Source organism: Anguilla anguilla, chromosome 4 (assembly GCF_013347855.1).
Source record: "Anguilla anguilla isolate fAngAng1 chromosome 4, fAngAng1.pri, whole genome shotgun sequence".
NCBI classification, from domain to species: Eukaryota; Metazoa; Chordata; class Actinopteri; order Anguilliformes; family Anguillidae; genus Anguilla; species Anguilla anguilla.
In genome coordinates, this window is record NC_049204.1 from 59,599,517 (window position 1) to 59,623,742 (window position 24,226).

A 24,226-nucleotide genomic window follows, 5' to 3' on the forward strand; every position below is an offset into this window, starting at 1 on the left:
TGCAACTCAGTATATAAAGCATACAGACATGGTGTGGAGGTTTACTTGTTTGGCAAAACATTAGGATGGGTGATCTATGCAAATTTCACCATGGTAGGTAATAACCATGGTTATTAGCGTAAGACATGGTGGTTCCAGCATCTCATAAACAGCTACCCTCCTGGGCTTTTTTCATGCACCTTCAAGTCTCCAGAGTTTACAGGGAATGGTGGAATAAACAAAAAACATCCTTGTGAGCAACAGTTGTGTGGCTGATAACACATTGTTAATAAGAGAGGCCAGAGGAGAATAGGCAGACTTGTTCACACCAACAGAAAGGCCACAAATGCTCAAATAACAGACAGTGGTGTGCAGAAGTGCATCTCTGACCACACAATGCATCAAACCTTGAAGTGAATTGGCTACAGAAGCAGAAGACCACACTTGGTTTCAATCCTGTCACCTAAGAGCAGGAAGATGAGGCTACACTGGGTACGTGATTACCACAACTGGACAATTAAAGACTGGAAAAACTTTGCCTGATCTGGCGAGTCTCAATTTTTGCAACGTGCTGATGATAGTCAGAATTTGACATAAACAGCATGAATCCATGGATCCATCTTGCCTTGTGTCAAAGGTGCAGGCTGGTGGTTGTGGTCTAATGGTGTGGGGAATGTCTTCTTGGCAAACATTAGGCCCCTTAATACCTTTGAGCATTATTTGCATGCCACAGCAAACCCAAGCATTGTTGCTGACCATGCACAGTGTGCTTTTTTTAAATGGATACTTCACTACCAGTGAACACATTAGCATAAGTCTCCGCCCCCCCCCCCCCCTGACAAAAATCTGTTCTACTCCGCGCGAGCGAGTAGAACCAGTGCATGCGCACTATGATGTTCGTGAGTTGCGGAAGATTGCTGCAGTGTATGGAGTAGCGCACGTGTGTCAATACTGACTGGCAGACGAAAGTTAGGCTAGAGTACATTGCTCAAGGTAAGAGTGGTAATCTGTTATATTTTAGCGTTTAATGCACAAATTTTTCTTGTGAAGACGTTTGGTTACCGTCTGTAGCCTAGTGCTTTCACACATTCTGTAGGGAAAAAAAAGAAATGGCCTTTTTTAATTAGGAGCCGTCGATATGAGAACAGTTGTCGCGATACGATGCATATACAATTATTCTTACAAGGTGAGGATTTCAATTGCACTGATACAGTTTCTAAATGGTTATCATACCTAACTCTTGCTAGGTAACACCGGTGAGTAAAAGTTGCATCCGCGTGAGAAATAATTCGCTTGTAACTGCTTGCCTGAGCTGCCCTCACGTCGTTAATTGTCTATGTTTGAGGTCACGAGTATTGCACAAAATTCTTTGAAAATTAAGTAACGTTCTAGCAAGAAATCAAGTGGCTGTAGCCCTAATCCACGGGAGGACGCGACACATGAGGTGCATACTTTGTGATGCAACAGGCAAATAATCAAACTGGCCCCTGTCCCTCCAATGTCTCTGTTAGAGCCAACTATAAGGCGTAATATGAAGTTTGAAATTTATACTGCACTTCAGAAGTGTCTGTAGTAGTAGTCCTGGCAAACATTTTTCACTTGTACGTGAGGTATTCTGACACACATTCCAAATCGATTCATTCTCAGATTTCAGGTCAGTCCACTGTTTGAAGCTTCTTATGTATTGATTATAGGCTCGACAGGACTTGCTGACATGTTGTTTGCTAGGTTGCAAAAAACTCAATAAAAGACCGCCAGATTAGTACTGAACCCACATCTCAAACCAGCTTTCAGTGTAAGTGTGAATTGATTGGTGCGTGTACACCCACATTCACTGACATTGGAATGTGGTGTCATCCAGATGCTACAGTGTACTGTCACGCTCACGCATCAGTATGTTTATCAAATTCAATTTAAAAATCATGTAAATTATTTTGATATAATTCACAGTATTGTTTACCAGGGGGTGGATAATGGCTGTAATTAACAATACTAAATGATATGTCAGACTTAGAGATTCATCCTGGTGAGACATCATGCTTCCATATACATTTATGCAAATTAAGTCACTCATTATACATTTGCATTATCTGAGTTTTAAATTTCTAAGGAGTTTCTGAATATTCAGATATTCATTTACATCTCTAATTCAAACACTTTGTGCCACAAATTAGAACAATATAGCCTCCTGCTTTCAGCTTTACAGATTCCCTGTGTGTGTGGGAGTGTTCTTTTGGATGTGGGGGTGCTTTCCCTGCAGTGACCTCCACTCGTGATGCCATCTGTGCCCTTTGCAGGTCTGAAGGTCATGACGGTGCTGCACTTCTACAGAAAGGAGGCGGAGAGAGGGCGGAGCCTTCAGAGGTCCGCGTTGCTCCATCCGGACATCATCATCCTCACTGAACACTGCTACAATGTAGAGCTTAGTGGTAAGGGAGGGGGGGGGGGGGCGGCAGCAGATCAAAACAGGACATGGTGTTGGGTAGAGCTTTGCTGAGAGTCTGAAAGATGTAGGTGAGTGACAGGGTAGAAATGTTTATTAAAACTAGGTTAGGGACAATGGTGGATAAGAAGGGAAACAAACAGGTGAAGTTGAACTCTTTTTGCTTGAATACTTTCTAACTCTCTTTCCCATCTTTGCTTCTTCCAGCCAGTGCTCCTCTCAGCCGAGACCAGAAGAATGTCCTCCGCTGGCTGTTCAGGCCTCCGCTCCAGGCAGAGCAGCTGGCGGAGGAGCCCTTTCTGAGGGCGGGGCCGGGGGAGATCGTGGTGGAGATTGGGCCCAGGTGAGATAAGGGGTGAGAGGAGGTTGAAATTGGGGGTAAATTGCATGCGCATTGATTTACACCTCATAAAGTTGCCCATTGGGAGAGGCGAACTGAAGCGTAGGTCCTGATGTGCAATAAAAGTAGCAGGCTCAAATGACTTTCCTGATTGTCATGACCTGCCTTTCACTCTCATTTTTCCTGCTTCCTGTGTCGGTGTGTTCCTCTTTGTAGGCTGAATTTCTCCACTGCCTGGTCCACCAATGCGGTGTCCATCTGTCAGAGTGTGGGCCTGAGCCAGGTGGCCCGCGTGGAGCTCTCGCGCCGACTCCTCATGAAGGTGCCGTCTCCGCCCTGCTACAGACGGGAGGAGCCAGCCTGCATGTCCTCACTGTTTTCTCTGGAATTTATCGGTTATACGCAGTGAAACAAGTTAGAAAATAATAACGTGGCGTGTTTTTAAGGATCTAATTTTTCTGAGGTTTTTGACTATGAAGTGCTTTAGCAGAGTCCCCTTACGTTAGGAGCTTGCCATGGCATTTCACCGTTATTAAATCTGTCTTTGTTTTAATAAGGAGAAGTGCATGTATAAATCGTCCAGGACTGAGTTGCACGAGTCTGTTTATGAATGAGGGGAAATGTATGGTATGGGAACTGATGTCAGGGACGTTCTTGAGTGGGATGGTCGTGCAGATTTTAGCAGAATACGTACTGAACCGGGACTTGTGGTTTCCATTGTCCCTTACAGCCCAAAGATGGAGTGAGTGAGACAATGGCAGAAGAAAAGATGGAGAAACTGATCGCCGGCTTGTACGACAGCATGACGGAGTGCATATACCCTCGTCCGATTTCTTCTTTTGCTGTGGAGGCGCGCCCTCAGGAGGTGTTTGAGGTGGATATTCTGGGGGAGGGCCGCGCTGCCCTGGAGAAGGCTAATGAGGAGCTCGGTAAGGAGGGGGGGGGGGGGGGGGCAAGACGGGCTGGGAAATGCCCCTTCTGTCGTCATACCTGTCTCTTTGCTCCTATTCTGTATACCTGTAATCACGAATAGAACTTCACAGGCTTTATGGAAACGGCTGTGACTGCTGTTCAGTCTCACTGCTCTCGTTTTTTTACTAAACAGACACTTTCTCCCTCTCCCTGTCTCTCACTCTCTTTTCCTCCTTCCATCCTGTCTCTGTGTGCAGAACCTAATGCCAACGAGAAAAGGGGGGGTGTTGTCACATGGTCCTTAACAAGGTTAAAATGACAGCGGAAGTCACAAGACGGGGGTGTTTTTGATTAGATCACAGGGCTCTGTTGTCTGCACTAACTAAACTGTGGCGTTTTGCATTTTTCAATGAGTTTTCTTTGTCTGTGTTTGCTTTTTACTTGGATTGCGTGTTATTGGTTGTAGTATTTCCAACAGACCTTTATTGCATCTCTCACTCTAAGCATTTTAATTTCTGGCATGAATTGCCTCTAAGCACTCTCTTAGTGCTCATTGCCTGCCTTTTACCTTTGCAACTCAGTATACCCAGTCCTCCGGTAAACTGTTATTTGCTGTATAAACCATTGCAATGTGGTTACACTTCACTTAAGAAGACAATACACAGTACTCTGGGGTGTAACTGCCACAAAGGGTTAAGAAGCTTGAACTGTTGCACAGCACAGTGTGTTGCACGGTGAATGTTATTTTGTTATACAATCTGACTGAAATTTGTATATTACCGACCTTGATATGTAACTGAAGCAGTGACGTAGTTGAGTGAAGTATTTGTGCTGTGTCTATGTACAGGTCTGGCGTTTGACCCATGGGACCTGGATTACTACACTGCTCTGTTCCAGAGGGTGAACAGAAACCCCACTAGTGTAGAGTGTTTTGATCTTGCCCAGTCCAACAGGTCGGTTTATATTTTTATTTTATTTGGGGGTGGTGCGTTCAGTTAAGTATTTACATAATGAATTTTATCACAATGCTTAGTATGTCTTATGTTTATTATGGAATTGTCACTCCCTCTTTCAGTGAACACAGTCGCCATTGGTTTTTCCGAGGTCACATGACCATTGATGGACAGGAGCAAAAGGAGACACTTTTCAGCCTTATCATGGGGACCCAGCGCCATAGCAACCAGAATAATGTAATCAAATTTTGTGACAACAGCAGGTGAGAGATGAAACTAGAAATTCAGAGGGAGTTTGCAGTATTCGAAAGATCCTGCAGATGGAGCCAGTGCACTGTTTTACATTCTGTTTATCGACGTCTCAGACCCTTATTTTATAATGGATAAGTCTGGTCAAAGTTAAATGACCTGTGTTATATATACTGTGACAATGACAATCAGTTGATGCATATAGACTATTTGTGTATTTATCTTATTGGTTTTGTGTCTGTTCAAGTGTATATATTTGTGCATGTGTCTCTGTGTGTGTGTGTCTTTTTTTGCAGTGGTATCGTGGGCATGGAAGTAGAGTGTATGTATCCCAGTGATCCAGCACAGTCTAGTTCTTATGTGACTCGACGGACCACCCGACACGTCATCTTCACTGCAGAGACCCACAACTTTCCCACAGGTGTGTCAGAAACGAAAGCATATTTTCTCTAGCATTTTCCGTTAGCTTCTGGGAGTTACTGAAATTGTCTTAATGCCTGCAGGAGGCAATCTGAACTCACTCAGTATTTCTTATATTATGTGTGGAAGGCTGTTTCCAAAGATGTATTGTGTTGGTTAATAATTCAACTAAGGTCAACTACCAAAAGCACTGTTGCAGGGTTGGTTCTTGTTGAAGACAGTGCATCCTTTTGTCTAATTCCCTTGGACTGTAGCATGTGCATATTCTATCAGCTTTGTCTCAGAATGATATTTCCAGTGGTCCATGCCCGCACAAATAGTTTATTATTTCAGAATTCAGTGTGTCTATATTTTGCCAGCTAGTGGGTCAATCAAAGGTTTGAAAACATTTTGACATAACAAGGTACCGTACATACACAATTCTGTTTCACCCTCTGAGCGAGCGATTGAATAGCTGACCTTCATAGTCATCGATCTGTCTTTCCATCTATTTTTAATACCTGTTGTATCCTGTAGAGGGTTGTAGTCAGTCAGAGCCATTGCAGGTCAGGAATTTACCCATGATGCAATGCTCATCTATTGCTGTCTTCGTTTTCAAAACAAGCAATCCTGTTACACTTTTTGGTATTTCTGTGAATTTAATAAAAAGTATTCTGCTTATGCTTATTCAAGTTCTGTAAACCTGGCAATTTGTTTTTAATTCTGGGTGGTTGGGCAAAATTGCAAATTTATATGACGTAAATAAATAAGAGTGATAAGAGGGGAAAAAAACCAAAGTGGTAAAAAGACAATCACCCCTCCCACCTCTTCTTTTAGGCGTGGCTCCTTTCAGTGGGGCCACCACAGGCACGGGCGGTCGAATTCGGGATGTTCAGAGCGCTGGCAGAGGGGGTCACGTGATTGCTGGAACTGCAGGATACTGCTTTGGCAACTTGCACATCCCTGGTAAGCCTTGCTTAAATGGGAGTTGTAGTCCTTTTTTTCAATCCAGATGATTACAGCCCTTCTTGAAGGTCTATTTCCCAGTGTAGGTATACTTAAGCTAATAATGCTTGACGGGTTGTTTGGATTCAGCCGTTTACTTTGGTATTTTCTGTTTGTTTTTTATATGGTAACGTTGTCACAAACTAATCCTTATCCTAATCCGTATCAATATCCGTAACTCAACTGTAATGCCTCCCTGTCTTGTCCCCTGCACCTCTCCACCCTTTAATTGTGACTGTGAAGCTGCCCTCGCCAGGTGTAGACTGTTGTCCCCGCCACCCTCCCGGTGACCACGCCCTGTCCTGTAGAGCTCACTGAGGGACCGGCTCGTGTGTCTCCTCAGGTTATGCCCTGCCCTGGGAGGAGGAGGGGTGGGAATACCCCCCCAGTTTCGCTCCTCCACTCCAGGTGTCCATTGAAGCCAGTGACGGAGCCTCAGACTATGGAAACAAATTTGGGGAGCCGGTCCTTGCAGGTACTACTCCTCTTTTTTATATTAGCTGCCAACAGCAGTAGATGTAAGCATAGCTCTTTGAACACTTTCTATGTGGTGTGGAGAATAAGGGCCAAGTTGGTTTATCATCATCATTTGGAGACTGTTGCTCAGTTACTATTCTCTTGTCAGGGTTTGCCCGGTCCTTTGGCATGCAGCTGCCCAATGGGGAACGGCGAGAGTGGATCAAGCCAATCATGTTCAGCGGTGGGCTGGGCTCTATTGAGGACCAGCATGTGAAGAAGGAAGATCCAAAGCCAGGTTAGGGAGAATTACATTGAGTTTTACAGCTTCTACACAATATTTAATGCAATACCTGCTCTTCAGTAATGAGATGCACTCATAAGGCTTACAAGCACTGTCTGGAACATTGAAATAAAGGGCTCATTTCAAAGGAAAGTGATGAGTGAAGCATAGTCAGCACAAACCCCGTAAAGCATAAAATTAAGCAACTCAAAGGTTCCTGTGTTTTAATCTCCTTGTGTCTCTCTCTCTCACAATCACGTTCACAGGGATGGAGGTGGTGAAGATTGGGGGCCCTGTGTACAGGATTGGTGTTGGTGGCGGTGCGGCTTCTTCCATACAGGTACTGAAGACGGGCCGTTTTAAAAATGATCAGTTAAATGAACAAACAGTATTATCCCTTTACTGGAAAATTGAGAATCAGTCTTCAGTGCAGTGGCAGTGAATGACCATTGGAATCCTGGGAAATGTAACATTGGCGTCTTTTGAGTCCGGGCTGTAAATAGAAATAATGAATTTTTTTAATATGTTGGTTTTCTTACTGCTGACAGATGACTCTAATAAAGCAGTGTTGACATTGGGGTGATGCTGGTGAGTTCGGGCCTTGAAATCCTGCCGCAGTCTTCAGGCCTAATTTCAGGCAGTGTTTATGTAAAAGATCCATCAGCTTCACTTGAGTTGCGTGCGCGTAAGGACAGAGTGTAGCACAGTGGGTAAGGAACTGGGCTTGTAACCAAAAGGTCGCAGGTTCGATTCCCGGGTAGGACACTGCCGGTACACAAGTACCCTTGAGCAAGGTACTTCACCGAAATTGCTTCAGTTTATATCCAGCTGTATAAATGGATACAACGTAAAAAAACGTTGAGTAAGTCGCTCTGGATAAGAGCGTCTGCTAAATGCCTGTAATGTAATGTAATGTAATGTAATGCGTGTTCAGGTTCAGGGCGATAACTCCAGCGCTCGTGACCTGGGGGCAGTGCAGAGAGGGGACGCCGAGATGGAGCAGAAGATGAACCGGGCCCTGCGGGCCTGTCTGGAGAGGGCCGAGGGGAACCCGGTCTGCAGCATTCACGACCAGGGCGCTGGAGGAAACGGTAAGACGGCCACGAGACGGGGGGGCACGTGCCCGCGCGGGCACCACCAGAACAGCGCACGCACTGACCTTCACACAGAGGTTGGACAATCCAGGTTCAGAACGTACAAGTTCATCCCAGGATTTTGTTCCAGTCACCTGGATTTGCTGAATGGGCACCATTCTTCAGCCAGGAGGTAGAGCTAAATCAGCTGGCTGAATCCAGGGGGTGGATGAAACGCATGGCAGGATTTTTTACTTTCTGACCACTGGAAATGTCCGCCTCTGCCTTCGCGTAGACGGTCCGCAGACGCAGCTGCGGCAAACCCGCTAAAGACGTGACCGTGTCACGAGCTCCAGATTAGAGCGCGAGCTGTCGGGCCTGATTGATGGGGCTGTGGGTGAGGGGGTTGCGGTAGCTGAGCGGATTCTGCTGCTGTGCGCAGGTAACGTGCTGAAGGAGCTGAGCGAGCCTGCCGGAGCGCTCATCCACGCCAGCAGGTTTAAGGTGAGAATCGCCCTCCGTCTCGCCCGTCGTTCGCCGCAGGGGAAGGGTGTCTGTGTCAGCCGGCTTAAATTGAAACGGACATGAATGACGCGTCGCGCAAACTGAAAAATTGAAAAACGTGATGCGCTGCGCTACGTTTTTATGGCCATTTTTAGTGTTGTTATTCTTTCTGATGTTACTTGGTGTCAAAGCTTTTTTTCACACTTTGTGTTGTCAGGAAGAAAATGCTTGAAGGCCTTTTGAGGGGAAAATAATATAATTTGGTCAAAGTCTAAAGTGCCCCCACCCACCCCCCCCACAATAAAGATTAACTGTGTGTTACTTGTCTTCTGTCTGTTAGATTAGTTTCAAAGCTTAAAACTGAATTTCCACCATATTTCAATATTTCACTTGTCTGACATTGTTTATCCTCAAAGGGCACCAGAATTTTTTTATGAACATCAAGAATTAAAATGAAAATAAAAGAGTACTGTTAAGAGTGAAGCATGTGTATCTACCATTACGGTGCATGTGGTGTAATTCGGTGACAGTCAAGCAAAGTGTGTCCTGTCCTCTCCTGGCAGACGGGTGACCCCACCCTCAGTGTGTTGGAGCTCTGGGGGGCAGAGTACCAGGAGAGCAACGCTTTGCTCCTCCGCCCTTCCGACCGGGACTTCCTGGAGCGAGTGTGTCGCCGCGAAAAGTGCCCTGTGGACTTTGTGGGAAAAATAACTGGGGACGGCAAGGTGTGTATCTCTCTGTCAAATCTGTGCACATGTGCTCTGTGTCTTCATTCTCTGTGTCTTTCTGTCATATCTGTACATACGTTCTCTGTGTCCCTCTCTGTGTGGTCTGTACTGAAGTTCTCTGTGTCCCTCTCTGTCTGGTCAGTACTGAAGTTCTCTGTGTCCCTCTCTGTCTGGTCTGTACTGAAGTTCTCTGTGTCCCTCTCTGTCTGGTCTGTACTGAAGTTCTCTGTGTCCCTCTCTGTCTGGTCTGTACTGAAGTTCTCTGTGTCCCTCTCTGTCTGGTCTGTACTGAAGTTCTCTGTGTTCCTCTCTGTCAGATTGTGCTGGTGGATGATCGCAGTGCACCAGGGGAGCAAGGTGACGGTGGACGGTGTCCAGTGGACTTAGATCTGGAATGGGTACTGGGGAAGATGCCACAGAAGGTTAGGTGCTTTCATTGCATCATTTTTATTGCATCAACCTAAACTTTCGTAGTCCAATGGACAAAATTAATTTCCTTTGAAGGGCTCCCCCTTCTGGCACTCTGAGTAAGGAAAGGAACTTGTCAAACTGGTTGGTAGTAGCCTGGTTCAAATGATGTCATTCCAGTTCACATTTCAAAGCGAAGGTGCTAGAAATGAGAAACTAGATCAGAGCAGGAGTGAACATATTTTTAAGGAGAGAAAAAGAATGCAGAATAAGTAAAGTAGGAACTGAGCAGGCCATTTATGTTTGTCAGGTGGTAAATGAATAAATCCCACAACAGATGGGTTCTGCAGTTTCACCAAAAGTGCTTGTATCAATCATTTTGCCAGGTGTTCTGAATTGCCAGGGACCTCCTAAGGGTGTCTAAGGGAGGGAAGTTGAAAACTGGCACTATGGAAAAAAAGAAACGTAAAAGAAGATGAGTCATGGTTTTCCTCTCTCATCATCCTCTCTCAGGAGTTTGTACTGGAGCGTGTGACCCCAGTTCTCCAGCCCCTAAGTCTGCCCCCGGGTCTGTGTGTCATGGATGCCCTGGAAAGAGTGCTGAGGCTGCCCTCTGTGGCCAGCAAGCGCTACCTCACCAACAAGGTCATTTTCCCTCACAGCTAATCCGTTCAGCAAAGTCATCTTTGGAAGTCTCTCTCATGCTCACAGAAATACGGTAACAAAGAATCATACACTCATTGCCTGCTGCCACTATATTTAATGGTCAGTGACTTTCCCACCTTCTTCAGGTCTATATGTTTATATTTATATAGCATCATCACGCTGATCCAACATGGTTGAAGCACATTTGAAACATCTGAAACAGAAACAGTTTTCCAACAAAAAGTGGTAGCTGAAGCACTGGTTGTTGCACAGTCACCCTCCATATTGCTCTGATGTATCCTTGGGCCAGTCATCGTCATCGTCAGGCCAACCCACAGCTGTAGCTGTTGTGATAACGGCGCGTCTCCTCCCTCGCCCCGTGTCTCAGGTGGACCGCTCTGTGACAGGGCTGGTGGCCCAGCAGCAGTGTGTGGGTCCCCTGCACACCCCCCTGGCCGACGTGGCTGTTGTGGCCCTCTCTCCCTTCAGCCTCCAGGGGGCGGCGACGGCAGTGGGCGAGCAGCCAATCAAAGGCCTGCTGTCCCCGGCCGCAGGGGCTCGCATGGCTGTGGGCGAAGCCCTCACCAACTTGGTCTTCGCCAGAGTCAGCGCTCTGAAGGTACTGCCGCCTTAAAAAGTACACAGATCTGTTGATCTTTAACCCCATTGGTTTGACTCAGAGGCGATAAGCGCAGATTGAGATGTAGGTCGGTAGGTCGCAGACTGACGATGTCGGTAACTGTGGTGGCAGGACGTGAAGTGCAGCGGGAACTGGATGTGGGCGGCCAAGCTGCCCGGCGAGGGGGCGGCCCTGTGGGAGGCGTGCCAGGCCATGTGCGAGGTGATGGGGAGACTGGGCGTGGCCGTGGACGGAGGCAAGGACTCCCTTAGCATGGCGGCCCGAGTGGGCAAAGAAACCGTCAAAGCGCCAGGTACGCCGAGCGCGAGCGTCTGCCATTGTGGGCAGGTGTGCGAGACCCATAACGCTCTGTTGGCTTGTCACGAAGCTACATTGCATGCATTTTAACATGTAAGTTTTTGCTCGCTAAGCGCTAAGGCTGAGGCTGTTTACATTGGAACTTTGGAATATTTCAGTGAAGCTGGAGGCGCTCTGACTTTCTGTGACACTCACAGAGAGAAGGATTTGCAGTTACTGTGAAGTGCAAGTGCTCTCACTTCCTGCAAATGCAGTATGATTAATATATCAATAAAAACGTAGGTGCTCAGTAGAATGAATTCCGGCTGTGGGTTTCTTTGGCTCTCCCACTCTGTTAATGAGTGTCAACCTTGTCTTGCCTTCTCAGGGTCTCTGGTCATCTCGGTCTATGCTGTGTGTCCTGACGTAACTGCCACTGTCACCCCTGATCTGGAGAACCCCGACGGAAACGGTGAGGGTGTCCTCCGGATCGCTACTCGAGCTGTGCGGCCTACACATCGTTCCTCTTCATCGCCAGCTTTCATTCCTCACGTTCACTGCTGAAGTCGCTAAGTCAAACTTGCATGTGGACCGTGGTTCTTTCAGTGTAATGAGATGAGTGTGTGTGTGCCTCTCTGTGTCTTAGGCCTGTTGCTGTATGTACCCGTTAGCCCGGGTAAATACAGGCTGGGTGGGTCTGCTCTGGCCCAGTGCTACGGGCAGCTGGGAGACTGCAGCCCTGACCTGGAGGACCCAGACAAGCTCTCTGCCTGCTTCAACACTACACAGATGCTCATTCAGGGTCAGTGAAGAGGATAATGGATGTGATCAGTGAGGCATGCCCATCCACAATACAGTGTTCCTATTGATTAAATGTTACATTAGCCACTTATGTACAAAACCCATTGAATCAGTTCAGTTTAAACAAAATCTGATTTGCTTTTTATACAACCCACTTTGTGGGGATTAGGGGCAGTTGTTGATCATGATTGCATTTCACAGCTTCGATATTTTTACTGTTTGGCATGTTAATAATTATAATAACAATAATAGCCTTTTGTTGGTCTAACTGTGCTCAAAGTACTTTTCCAAAATGCTATAAAATGCACACAAACACAGTATAAAACAAAATACAGTGAAAACAAAACCGACTTGTATAATAAATGAAATTATGCAGTTAGATGAAAAAAAAATGTGTGAAGGAAAATGTTTTGATCATACTGTGTCGTGATTGAAATTCACATTTCCTAGACCGACTGCTTAGCGCAGGACATGACATCAGTGATGGGGGGCTCATTTCCTGCCTGCTGGAGATGGCCTTTGCTGGGAATCGTGGAATAGAAGTGGACTTGCCTTTGCAAGGGCCAGGAGGTTAGTGCAATAATAAATACACAATTTCCTTTTTTGGGGTTTGGAGCCTTCTTTGTAACCTTTGAAAAAATAAGAATCTTTTTCATAAACTCAACATCTCTCTCTATATCAGTGATGGAGGTGCTGTTTTCAGAGGAGCTGGGCCTGGTTCTGGAGGTGTCTGAGTCCAATTTGGCCAGTGTGTGCCAAAGCTACACAGATGCTGGACTCCCCTGTCACAGAATTGGCAAAACTTGTGGGTTTGGACCCGAGTCCCTGGTGAGAGCTAATTCACACTGCCCTGATCTGCCTCATCATGAAAGTACTGTATGTTTGGGATTGCAGAAGTATCTGGTTTCAGAGTGCATCATAGTTAACCCCTCCTACTCCATGCATGTTAACGTTTCTATGTATAGGCTACCACAACTTTACTTAAGAATTTGAATGTCCTTTTACATACCTGTATGAGGACCCATATTTTAAGAATGTAGTATGAGCAACAGTATTTCTGCAACATGTTGTAGTATTTCTATTGGGGGGCAGACCCCGAATGGGAAGCCTAACCTGAATTGTCTCAGTAAATATCCAGCTGACGACCATCCGCTTAATAATTTTTACTTTGTCAAATGTAGTAGATTACATGACTGACATGTATTGAAATTCAGTATTGGTTAATGCATGCTTTACAGTGATTCAATTCTTTAGCGCATTTGTCGAACAAAGCAGCCTTTTTGTCTTCTAGGTTAAAGTGCGAGTCTGTGGACAGGAAGTGCTGAGTGATAGTCTGCCTCGCCTCAGGGCATTATGGGAAAGCACTAGCTTCCAGCTGGAACGCCTTCAGGCCAATCCCACATGTGTGCAGCAGGAGGAGGATGGGTTGGCTTGTCGTACACAGCCGTTTTACAGACTAACCTTTGAACCTGCTCATACACCCAGCTTTAAGGGGCTTGGTGAGAATTATTATTATTATTATTATTATTATTATTATTTCCGCTAGCAATTCCATAGTGTTTATTTTGAAATGATGAGTACTCAATTTTAAAAGCTCAATTTATTTTTGTACATACTAAGTATGTTTATTTTAATGTAAAACTCGGTTGTGATCTGAGGATGGTTAGTTAATTTATTTCTGTTATGTATGTTTACGTGTGCCCGTACGTGTGCCCGTGTGTGTGTGTGTGTGTGTGTGTGTGTGTGTGTGTCAGCTGAAGGACACCCCCGAGTGGCGGTGATACGAGAGGAAGGAAGCAATGGCGACCGAGAGATGTCGGCGTCTCTGTCAATGGCGGGATTTGAGGTACTACAACACGGGGACAGCCGCAGACACATGCAGCCTAATACAGTCAGCCATGTAGCCGGTTTAATAACCCTCTCCTGTCTCATCACATATTTACTTACAGGTTCACGTATTTTCAGATCTAGAGCTTGAAAATATTAACTGAAAAAATGCATATTGTATACTTTCTGAAGTGTCGGAATGTATTGTAGTTATGAAATAGTGAAATATTTTCAACATGTTGCTGTTGTGTCTTTATTACTAGGTTTGGGATGTCACAATGCAAGATGTATGTTCAGGATCCACGACCCTTGACCCCTTTAGGATGGTCGTTTTTGTGGGTGGATTCAGCTATGCTGACGTCCTGGGCTCAGCTAAAGGTACCCTTGGATGGAGATATCTGTCGGAGAACTGAGACCATAGAGATACTTGGCAGTTAATTTAAACGGATTGGCCTTCAAACATGTATTTTTAATGATGTGTAATAGTGTAAAGAAACACACTTGGGCTGTCCTATTATCCACACTTGGCTAGTTGCGATTGGGTACCTACACACTTTGGTGATGTACTGTGATGTGGAACGTAAATTTGCATATAGTTTGCAAGTATGTATTAAGTTCCCAAGTGCATGGGGATATTTAAAACAATTGAGTGGTCTTAGCGCAAGAATGGATAAAGTGCACATCGAGCGCACTGCGCTTTTGATTATTAGAGAAATGGGACACACTTGTGCACTTACATTAGCAGATGAATGTGCATGCCAAGTGCCCGAGCATGCAGGCGTGACAAGTGTGCATATTGGGACAGCCTCTCTCTGTTCCTCCCTTTTCCTCAGGCTGGGCTGCCACTGTGACCTTTAACCCACGCGCGCGGGCGGAGTTTGAGCGTTTCCGTCGCCGTGGCGACACACTCAGTCTGGGCGTGTGTAATGGCTGCCAGCTCATGGCCCTGCTGGGCTGGGTCGGTGAGGGAGACGGCACAGGTAACAGAGGCAGGAAATCCACAGGACTGAACATAGCTTTGTAGGATCTCAACAAATGGGAAAAACGCACACCCCTTATTTAAGTAAACTTCATTTTGTTATCACATGATAAATATCTGTTTTCCTTACATTACCGATATAAAAGCAGTAAATTGAAATATGGAAACTCTCACTTGAGCTGGACTACATTAGATTACTCGCATAGCATTTGTTTATTTTCTTTTTTCCAGCATCAGACGTGACGTTGACACATAACAAGTCGGGCAGGTTTGAGTCTCGGTTTGTGAGTGTGGGCATTCTGCGCTCTCCCGCTGTCATGCTGAGGGGAATGGAGGGGTCGTCGCTGGGCGTCTGGGTGGCCCATGGGGAAGGTGAGGAACCTTGCCCTGTCCCCAAAAACAGGGAATACCACCCGGCTCATATTACAGTTATGCAGAGGAAGTATCACTCATTCATAGTTTAGTGATTATGTTGGAAAGTGAATGTATAATACTGAATTAAAGATTTGCAATTTATGAGAACCCTGAAAATTGGGCAGGTGCCAGGCTGATATTCTAAAAGGAATAGATTGAATTTATGCTGTGTAGTTACAGTTGAGAAGCTTTCTTTTAATAGAATTGAATTATGATGAAAAAAGTGAGAATGTTTCTAGACAGTCTGCTGAATTTATTTACATGTTTTGTTATACTTTGGGTGGCTAGCATGAAAGGGGCAGTACATTTTATTGGAAGTCCTAAAAATGTTAGTGTGGGTTTTGAGGGACTATCCCATTGCCATCAATGTTTCTACAACTTTGTGTTATAAAAGCATTTGCAATAACATGAAATTCCATAAGGAGTACCTGTCTTTGCGAAGCGCTCCGGACTCCTAGTTTATGCTGTATGTTGGTTAATGTGCTGATGGTGGAGGTTAGCTAGTTATTTAAAGTCTGTCACGTTCTCCCTTCAGGTCTGGTGCAGTTCAGCTCTCTTCAGGCCCAAGACCGAGTCATCGGGGGCTCCCTGGCTCCCCTGCGCTACGTGGACGACTCGGGGTCCCCCACCGAGCGGTACCCCCAGAACCCGAACGGGTCGCCCCAGGGCGTGGCCGGGCTCTGCTCGGCCGATGGGCGCCACCTGGCCATGATGCCCCACCCCGAGCGGGCGGTGCTGGCCTGGCAGTGGGCCTGGGCACCAGAGCCCATGAGAGCTTCCCTGTCGCCCTCGCCCTGGCTCAGCATGTTCCAGAATGCCGCGGCCTGGTGCCAGACTGCCTGAGCTGGACAGGGGTGGGCTCTGGTTGGTTTTGGGTGCCCAGTTCAAGTATTTCACAAGCCCATTGAAGTGTGTTGCTGATTGTTAGCTGTCCAAATAATGAGTCAACACGTAAAGTACTGATAATTCAAGATCCAAAGTTAAATACAACGATGTAATTGGTTTGGACCTTAAGCTCCAAAATTGAATACCCCTGGTTCTAGGTGTTTATCACATATGGACCATTCTTTATTCCTGTTACAGTTAGGCTAGATTTTTTTACTAATTACTTTGTTATGTAATTGTTTCTTTGGTATTGTCTCAGGCCCTCCATTCAGAGTTGCCAACTCTGTGCCTATTTTCATGACCATTCATGGTCCAAATGATGAGCAGTGGGCTTGGTGATAAAGACATTCCTTCCACCGCCATGACCTGACATTCCAACAGTTGCATTCTTTTCAGTATTTCACTCATAATTGAAGACAAGTCTTCCACTGGTGTAGAAATACCTCACTAATGACATCTGCTTGTATATATTCCATCAATATACATTCATACTGATTTCTGCTAGTTAAAGACAATGAGAAACTTAGGATCAGTCAGTTTGGCATTAGGAGGGATTGATTGGTCCCTTTCAATCCCTGATTCTGATTTTATTCAAGAAACATCAATGGTTCTTTAGGCTGTACCCTTAATGTCCATTCCATAGCAACGGTTGTTTACTAGAAAGATAATCACACTGTTATTAGTGTGCCCTGTCAACAGTCAGTTGAAGTAGTTTGTTTTGAATCTAAGAAAAAAATAAATACTTCATTTTGTATGAGCTTTCAAGAGATAATTATTTTCAAATGAGAAATTTGAGCTTGTGTTTGAGCCGTGTGTGTTTGGGGGGGGGGGGGGGGGTGTGTGTGTATTTTGGCTAAATACAATGAGAGAATCCATCAGAATAATAAATATATTTATTATATTTATATTTACACAAACACAGAATTTGAACATCAAATACTGTACTGTACAGTACACATATGTACAGTGGTTCCTTGTAAATCTATTGCCAGTGTGAGAGAATATTAAACAGAAATAAAAAAAGCAGCTTTAATAGCTGTAGGGAAATATATACGATAATTGATTGTGTTTATCTGAAGGCAAGTCATTTGCGTGCCATCCAGTTAGTTCAATGTAAATAATCTTCAGGGGGATTTGAGGACTTCTGTCGCCATTATATTTTATTTTTTAAATTCTGGTCATAGTTTGAATCAGTGCTTATTTTTATCATAAAATGATCTGTTAAGAGAAGCCATTCCCTGACATGACTTGTGTGCATGACAGCGGCATTGCCTTGCGCCGCGTCTACGCTAAAGCGAATCGGTGAGGACTCCTCGAGTGGCAGTTTGAGCGATGGCCGTCCTCTCCCTCCCCATCTGTTGATTGATGTTGAGGACGGACATGAGCAGCAGGAAGACCACCACGAGGTCATCCAGGAGCCCGAGGACCCCGCAGGAGGGCTCCGGAATGGCCTCGAGGGGGGAGGCGAGGGACATGGCTGCCCCGAAACAGCACACCGCCACCCGCAGGAAGAAGAGCCACACCAGACCGCTCATGTTTCTCATGGCGCGCAGGAGCAGGTGCAGGAACAGGGGCGTGTCGTACAGGTAATCTGCAACCTGAGAGAGAGGGGGGTACAACGCTATCAGCTTCAGGCGGGTGAAAGGCTGTCATTCTTCTCGGTGAGATCTCTCCTTTCACATGTTACAGTGTTGCCTTTTATGTTGTGGTTTCATAACCACCTTTTTCGTTGGTTACTCTGCATTGTAAAAATGGGAATTGAAATTCACTAAAAAAAATTAAAAAAAAAAAACCAGTAGGACCACTTTGGCTGAGTGTGAGGTATAACAGATTCTCATTCAAATTAAAAGGATCTGATTAACTCCATGTTTATGAAATGCAGCTTTTGAAAATTAAAGCCCTGGTATAGACATAGAGCTTAACGTGGCGGGTAGTGATTAGTCACTGACTGTTTAAATTGAACTGGGTGATATAAGTGCTGTACTCACCCTTCTTGGTGCTCCAGAATAACGCTTGTTGTACTCTCTAATGTCCCCCATCACTTGCTTTTCTTTTCGGTCTGTTCTGCTTTCACTGAATAGATGGCATAGTACACTAACCTGAAAGAGATGCCACCTGTCTTATTATTTTGCCATCAGCAATCCATTAAATGATAATTCATTCGGTGATGCTTGTGGCCTGTGACTTTGCGAGGGTTAATTGTCTTTGCATGGCTGTTATTGTGCTTTCCATTCAGTGTAGTATGTCAGTGGCAGTCTGTTAAACATCAGCTTACTTTTTGTCTGCAGAGAGGGCAGTTGATGGCACCAAGCCAGGTCCCATGTCTCCAGTAGGCTATAAGACACGGAGCTGCAGGGGTGGGAACACATCAGAATCGACACCACCACTCAAACTGCCACTTACGCCAGAATCACAGCAAACTCATCAGTGATTTTGGCAATATATTATAAAAACACATTCACAATTGGATCTGTTTAATCTTGGAACAACGAACTGCTTGTTTCCTTTTCAATAAGGTAACCTCAGCAATGATGTCATGATAACAATAACTGAAACAAAATCTCCGGAATGGCTTGCTGAAGTCATTATGCATTTCACATGCTCACAGTAGTTAAGCATTTCTGTTCTGTTTGGAGGATTTCCACCAAAAACTATGCAGATGATCATGTGACCATTGTCTGGTGGGAGTGACACACAAGATGGCCATGGCAGTGGTTACTCATTAAGCTATTAAACTAGCCGCGTCATAACCGGCATCCAGCACAGCCAGTGCCAAACAGCCTTCAGCCTGTCTCTTACTATTATGCTTGTTTTCAGTTCCCACTAGCAGGCATCTGAAGATGGCAGTTTCCGAAATTTAGATATCATTTCATTTAGGTAGCACACCAGGCTGCTTTGAATTTAGCCTTCGTGAATAACCTGAATTACTTTATAGTCACAGAGCAATTATTGTTTAGACAAACATGTTTGGCATTCACTTTTTTAAAACAGGCAAGTTTACCATCCTCTTCAACTCGCAACATGCTTCTCATCCTCATCTAGTTTGGAAGATTTGTTAAAAAAAATATCTTCTGAAGCTAACCAGAAATGAATTTAAAATAGCCTCCGTCCTTTTAAATGTTTGTTATTCTACTTAGACAAGTTTAAGACCACCTAAAACACTATCAGAGCGTGATATATATGTGTCACTAACACACATTATGTGACCTTTAAATTAGATTTAAATGATACGCTGACACTGTTCTTCTACCACATATATACCATTGATTGTGCCATACATACATGTAGCATGCAGAGAACGTACCACAGAAAAGATGCCCACAGTTAGTCTCTACTGGAAAGGTGGCAGTCTGTAGGCACACTGGGCAGTGCCAGTCTCTGAGGGCACAAGACTGACTGTGCTGAGGGCAGTCCTGCACACCAAGAGGCAGAGTTAGTGTTCACATATCTGAGAATCTTCGCAGGCTTTGTTTCGCCTGACTTGTATGCAAAGAAGTAAGAATATATCACTGTTTCTCTGTAACAGCATGTAGCTTTGCTCCAACCAGATCCTGTATCACAAGTCCGGCATTAATTACACAATAATTACAATGATCACTGTAATACATTGAAAGCAAAAAGAATAGCTTCCAGATGTAATAATGATAGCGCTTAAAATGCTGTTGCTTTGCAAATAACAGTCATTTTGTATTTGCTTCCATTCATATTGATCTATAGTGAACTACAGCAAGCCCGCACAGTTGACAAACCGTGCGCTCTGAAAGTGACCTGGTTGTGTTAACCTTTTTCAGGGTTTTGCACTCAGACCAAAACAAGCTATAGGATTGTTAGCATATGATAAGAGTGCTTGGAGGAATGAGGCCTTACCTTATTGCAACTCACGTGAGGTTGGTGACCTGGCTTCCCTGCTGGCTCTGAAGTGGCATAAAACTGACATTGAAGCCCTTTGCTCTCTGACAAGAGGCCAGACCTTCATGGGAAAAAATTATCATGTTAACTGCCCCCTCTCAGCATTACCCAACACTCTTCGCAAACAGTGTCTCCCACGCAAATCACAAAAAGGTTGATATTGAATGAGCAATGACCTATATACTCACAAAAACATTCATAAATTAGAAAGTACTTGTGCTGAAAAAATAGCATAAAATAAAAAAAAATCATATGTGTGTGTGTGTGTGTGTGTGTGCATATCAATTTGAACTTGGCTATAGATGTATAGGTGGTCGGAAAATAGTGTGACTGAAAACTTCCTCTCTTTTATAACAAAGAACTTACAAAACACTACATAATGCAATGAAAATAACACATTGAATGATAACAAACAAGCATTACATTAAATAGCAGGTAATGTGCATTATACATTGGACAAAATATTGCAACGTTCCTTAATGAGTATTTTTAAAAATATTCCTTTGAGGAATCATTAAATGACTAAAGAATAAGAATAAAATGTCCAATTGTTTTTCTTTTAAAATCTATGCCACAACATAAAACCTGCCGAAAAGTACAAATATGTTCTATCTTTGTTTTGGTGTGGTCAGGCAGGAGAAACATGGACTCCATGGCTGGTTTTCATTTGAATAGAGGGTATGCATTCCACTTCAGTCTAAACTTCTGTCTCTCAGACCATGTGGCACAAAGCTAATGCACAAGTATAATCAGCTCAACACCTGGTCAAATGCAATCCTGACTGCAACACTGACAGCCAAACCGTCAGAAGCAATTATGTTTCTAAATGAATAATGCAAAGCATATCGCAAACACCCTACTTCTGTGTTGTAAATATCGAGGTGGATTTGTTCCGTTTTCATCCACCAGACTGAATGAATGAGAGCTCAGCTCATGAATAAGAATGTGGCATAGTTGCTTCACACAATATATGCCAATATTTATTAAATACAGCATTAACACACATAGATTTCCTTAATCTCTGCTAAACGTAACAGAATTTGAAAGGAGTCAGTTACCATTATTATTTTTTTGCCTTTTTCTTCCGAATTGAATTTCATTCACAGTGCATAACTGGCATATGTGTCGGCTTTATTGACATTTTATTTAACAGCATATCTGAAAGTAACCGTATTGTGAACCTAACTGTAACAAAGTGCCAGGAAAACCTATATACTAATCACAGAACAAATGTATGTTTTACTGTCAGCAGACTTTTGTGGCTCACTTACCTTAAATGTATGTTTTTGCAGATAGACATGGTTTCAGTCTGTTTCCGCGAAGTTCTTAGTAGGAAGTGCTACATGACAGCATGACTGAACGTGGTAAATCTGACTGGCCAGTTAATGATCAACTACAGTTTTCAGTTTCACCAAGGGGCTCCTTAGCCAAGCTGGGGACAAATAACAAAGCATACAGTATATATACCCCCCAAAAAAATCAAACCTTCATCACCCAGTCAAATGTATCCATCTGTGGGATTTAGGATAGTATAGTTATCACATTAATGTCTTTTTAAATTCACTTCCAAAGCGGAAAAATTTGGACCCTATTGGTCTGTTGGAAAACTGCTCTATTTTGGTCATGTGACACCATTTCTGGTCAAAGACTGAAAACCCTGCCTACTTTTTTTAAAAGTATGGTACGCTTAGGATATCACGGCAACCTCAGCAATCATTTACCATATGTTTACACAATTTAATGCCCTGTCCCACATATGACAACATGGAATTTTTCAACTATAGTAAAAATCCATATTACATTCCCTTTTATATGTTTAAGAACAGCCTTTCAGTGCCTTTTATGTCTTATTGTCCTTTCTAAGTTAATGTAAGCTATCTTAATTCCTGATTTTCATGTAATTGCTTCACATAGTATGAAAACACAGCTAAAAAGAAGTTGTGCCACTGTGACAAATTATCAACAAATTTTGCAATGCCTTTGAATCTCTGTACACGTATGTAACTTTACCATGCTGTACATACTGAAAGGCTCCCCCCCCCCTGTTTTCTGCAATCAGCTGTTCAGGGCTTATTAATAAATGAATTTTGCAACTATTTTTTGTGTAACTCAGCCCATTGCGAAACCATTCATTTATTCATTTTTTTAATAGTCCCAGTATGAACCCAATATGAAATCATGATTTTTAGAAATACAATAATGTGCGACAGGGGGGGTGTTTGTTAGTTAACTAACAAGCCACCACACAAAAGTATATGTATCACATGAGCATGTGGACAAATTCACACAGATACACCAAATGTGCTATTCAGTTGTGTGATGCAAATAAAAACCAATGTGACAACACACAAAAATATATGTATCACATGAGCATGTGGACAAATTCACACAGATACACCAAATGTGCTATTCAGTTGTGTGATGCAAATAAAAACCAATGTGACAAACCAATCAATTATTAACTTAACTCAGTTTGGCCATATAAATGGCTTAATCTATTAAGATACACTTTTCACATTTACACCATTACAAGCTATACAGTAGGTAAGCCTGATTTAGTATAGGTAAGACATTAAAACTCTTTGCTGAAATATTTCAGCAAATATTTATCTAAGACATGTCAGCCAAAACTGCAAGGTCAAATAGACTAAAAATAGCTGGTATTGATCTATCCTAGCCTTGAAATGTTCAGAGGTGGAAGGTGAAAGGTGCACAAACTCCTATGCTTTACAGTAGTAGCGATTATTACCCCAGATCATTTTTCACTGACTGCCATGCAGTTCCCCTTTTGTTATCCTGTCTATAAATGTTCATTGGTGTTTTATTTCTTTAACTGTTGACTTATTTTCTTCGTTCTCCTTTTTAGTTTTATCTCTTTCCATATGAAAGGTAGCAGTGTCTTTTTGAGTGCAAATATCAAACTTTTTTTGTTTTGTTTTTTAAAGAATGCATAATATAATGTTAGAAGAATTGTCAGCAAAGTAGACTCAAAATTCTTTCATGTTTAACTGCTATATTGTAATGGTACATAACTGTATATCTGCCTTTAATATTAACACAGTAGACTTAACCAGCTAAAATCTAATTATTCACTACCCCTGAAATTGCTCAAGGACTCACAGAATTGTATACCTTTTTGTGTTTGTAACTTGTCAACTATATACATGAGCTTCCCATCATTGTACGGTGCATGTGACTTCCCTGTTAATCTTATCTTTTGTGTTTATGACATACCACTGATAAACATTTTAGAAACACATTCCGTGCGATTTCTCACGTGCTTGAAAGCTAGTGTGGTAAATAATTTTCCATGTACTACTATGAGTCTACCCTGTTGCCTACTGAACTCTTAAAATCTTTTAGAATCTTAACTATTCATTTTGTGAATCTTGTGGGGTACTGATTTTAAAGGGATCTCAGGGGTGCTGAACATTATAATTAAGTACAGGGAAAGGGATGTATTGGAAGTATCATTCATTTTACAATCCATCTTGAAGGGTCCAGTTTCCATTATGTGTATGATGAGTGCTTCACGACTTGTTTCAGAAAAACTAAAGTTAAATTAATTTAACTCATAAATATAATTTACAAAGCAGACAATTAATTAGATCGGTGGTCACCAACTCCTGTGTTCCTGGAGATCAACTGTCCTGTTTTCATTCCAACCCTTACAAACCGCACCTCATTCAATTGCTAGAGATCTCATTGAGCTGCTAATTAGAACAGTCAGGTGTGTCAAATCAGGGTTGAAATGAAAATTTACAGGACGGTAGATCTCCAGGAACAGAATTGGTTACCACTGGATTATATTATGGCACGACGCAGTAAGTGCATGCGCAGACCAATAGGAGACGGGGCTAACATGAGGACATGCTTCTTGCCTTTTCTCAACCAAGACACCGATCCACAAACGTTAGTTGGTCATCTCCCGTGAATTTTGGCGTTTTGAAGTTGAATCCAGTAAAAATCAGTTTCCACGACAAAAGCTCTGAATATCAAATCTGTAGCCTACCTGAATTCTGAGTTAACACCCTACCTCCTTTACGATACTCATACATCCTGATCTTAAATTTCAGGTCGTGTCCACCAACCTTGTTCAAACATAATCTGTATTGGGT

At 43.5% G+C, this 24,226-nt stretch overlaps 2 protein-coding genes across 3 annotated transcripts; one reads left to right on the plus strand and one right to left on the minus strand.

Moving 5' to 3' along the window:
- Nucleotides 1–846: 846 nt before the first annotated feature.
- pfas (phosphoribosylformylglycinamidine synthase) lies at nucleotides 847–16,953 on the plus strand. Of its 2 annotated transcripts, XM_035416014.1 has the most exons (29): nucleotides 847–972; nucleotides 2,277–2,408; nucleotides 2,630–2,765; nucleotides 2,979–3,084; nucleotides 3,493–3,691; nucleotides 4,522–4,627; nucleotides 4,750–4,890; nucleotides 5,173–5,297; nucleotides 6,113–6,241; nucleotides 6,624–6,755; nucleotides 6,906–7,034; nucleotides 7,286–7,359; nucleotides 7,954–8,110; nucleotides 8,535–8,596; nucleotides 9,160–9,321; nucleotides 9,642–9,746; nucleotides 10,246–10,377; nucleotides 10,766–10,996; nucleotides 11,129–11,309; nucleotides 11,682–11,765; nucleotides 11,940–12,095; nucleotides 12,545–12,664; nucleotides 12,777–12,922; nucleotides 13,386–13,593; nucleotides 13,849–13,940; nucleotides 14,185–14,299; nucleotides 14,755–14,901; nucleotides 15,132–15,272; nucleotides 15,850–16,953. In XM_035416014.1, the coding sequence occupies exons 2-29, from the start codon at nucleotides 2,288–2,290 to the stop codon at nucleotides 16,155–16,157; spliced, it is 3,945 nt and encodes a 1,314-aa protein (XP_035271905.1). In that variant the 5' UTR covers nucleotides 847–972; nucleotides 2,277–2,287; the 3' UTR covers nucleotides 16,158–16,953. The 2 variants fall into 2 exon arrangements, with proteins under 2 accessions (XP_035271905.1, XP_035271904.1); XM_035416013.1 differs by lacking the exon at nucleotides 847–972 and having other exon boundaries at nucleotides 2,406–2,493; nucleotides 13,855–13,940.
- A 121-nt stretch (nucleotides 16,954–17,074) lies between these two features.
- On the minus strand, nucleotides 17,075–24,216 carry si:dkey-183n20.15 (RING-HC_RNF170 domain-containing protein). Its single transcript, XM_035412531.1, has 6 exons — nucleotides 21,380–24,216; nucleotides 20,067–20,169; nucleotides 19,504–19,612; nucleotides 18,475–18,548; nucleotides 18,188–18,298; nucleotides 17,075–17,797 (listed from the first exon to the last, which is right to left on the minus strand). Exons 1-6 carry the CDS (start codon nucleotides 21,406–21,408, stop codon nucleotides 17,489–17,491), a joined length of 735 nt encoding a protein of 244 aa, XP_035268422.1. The 5' UTR covers nucleotides 21,409–24,216; the 3' UTR covers nucleotides 17,075–17,488.
- Nucleotides 24,217–24,226: the final 10 nt, after the last annotated feature.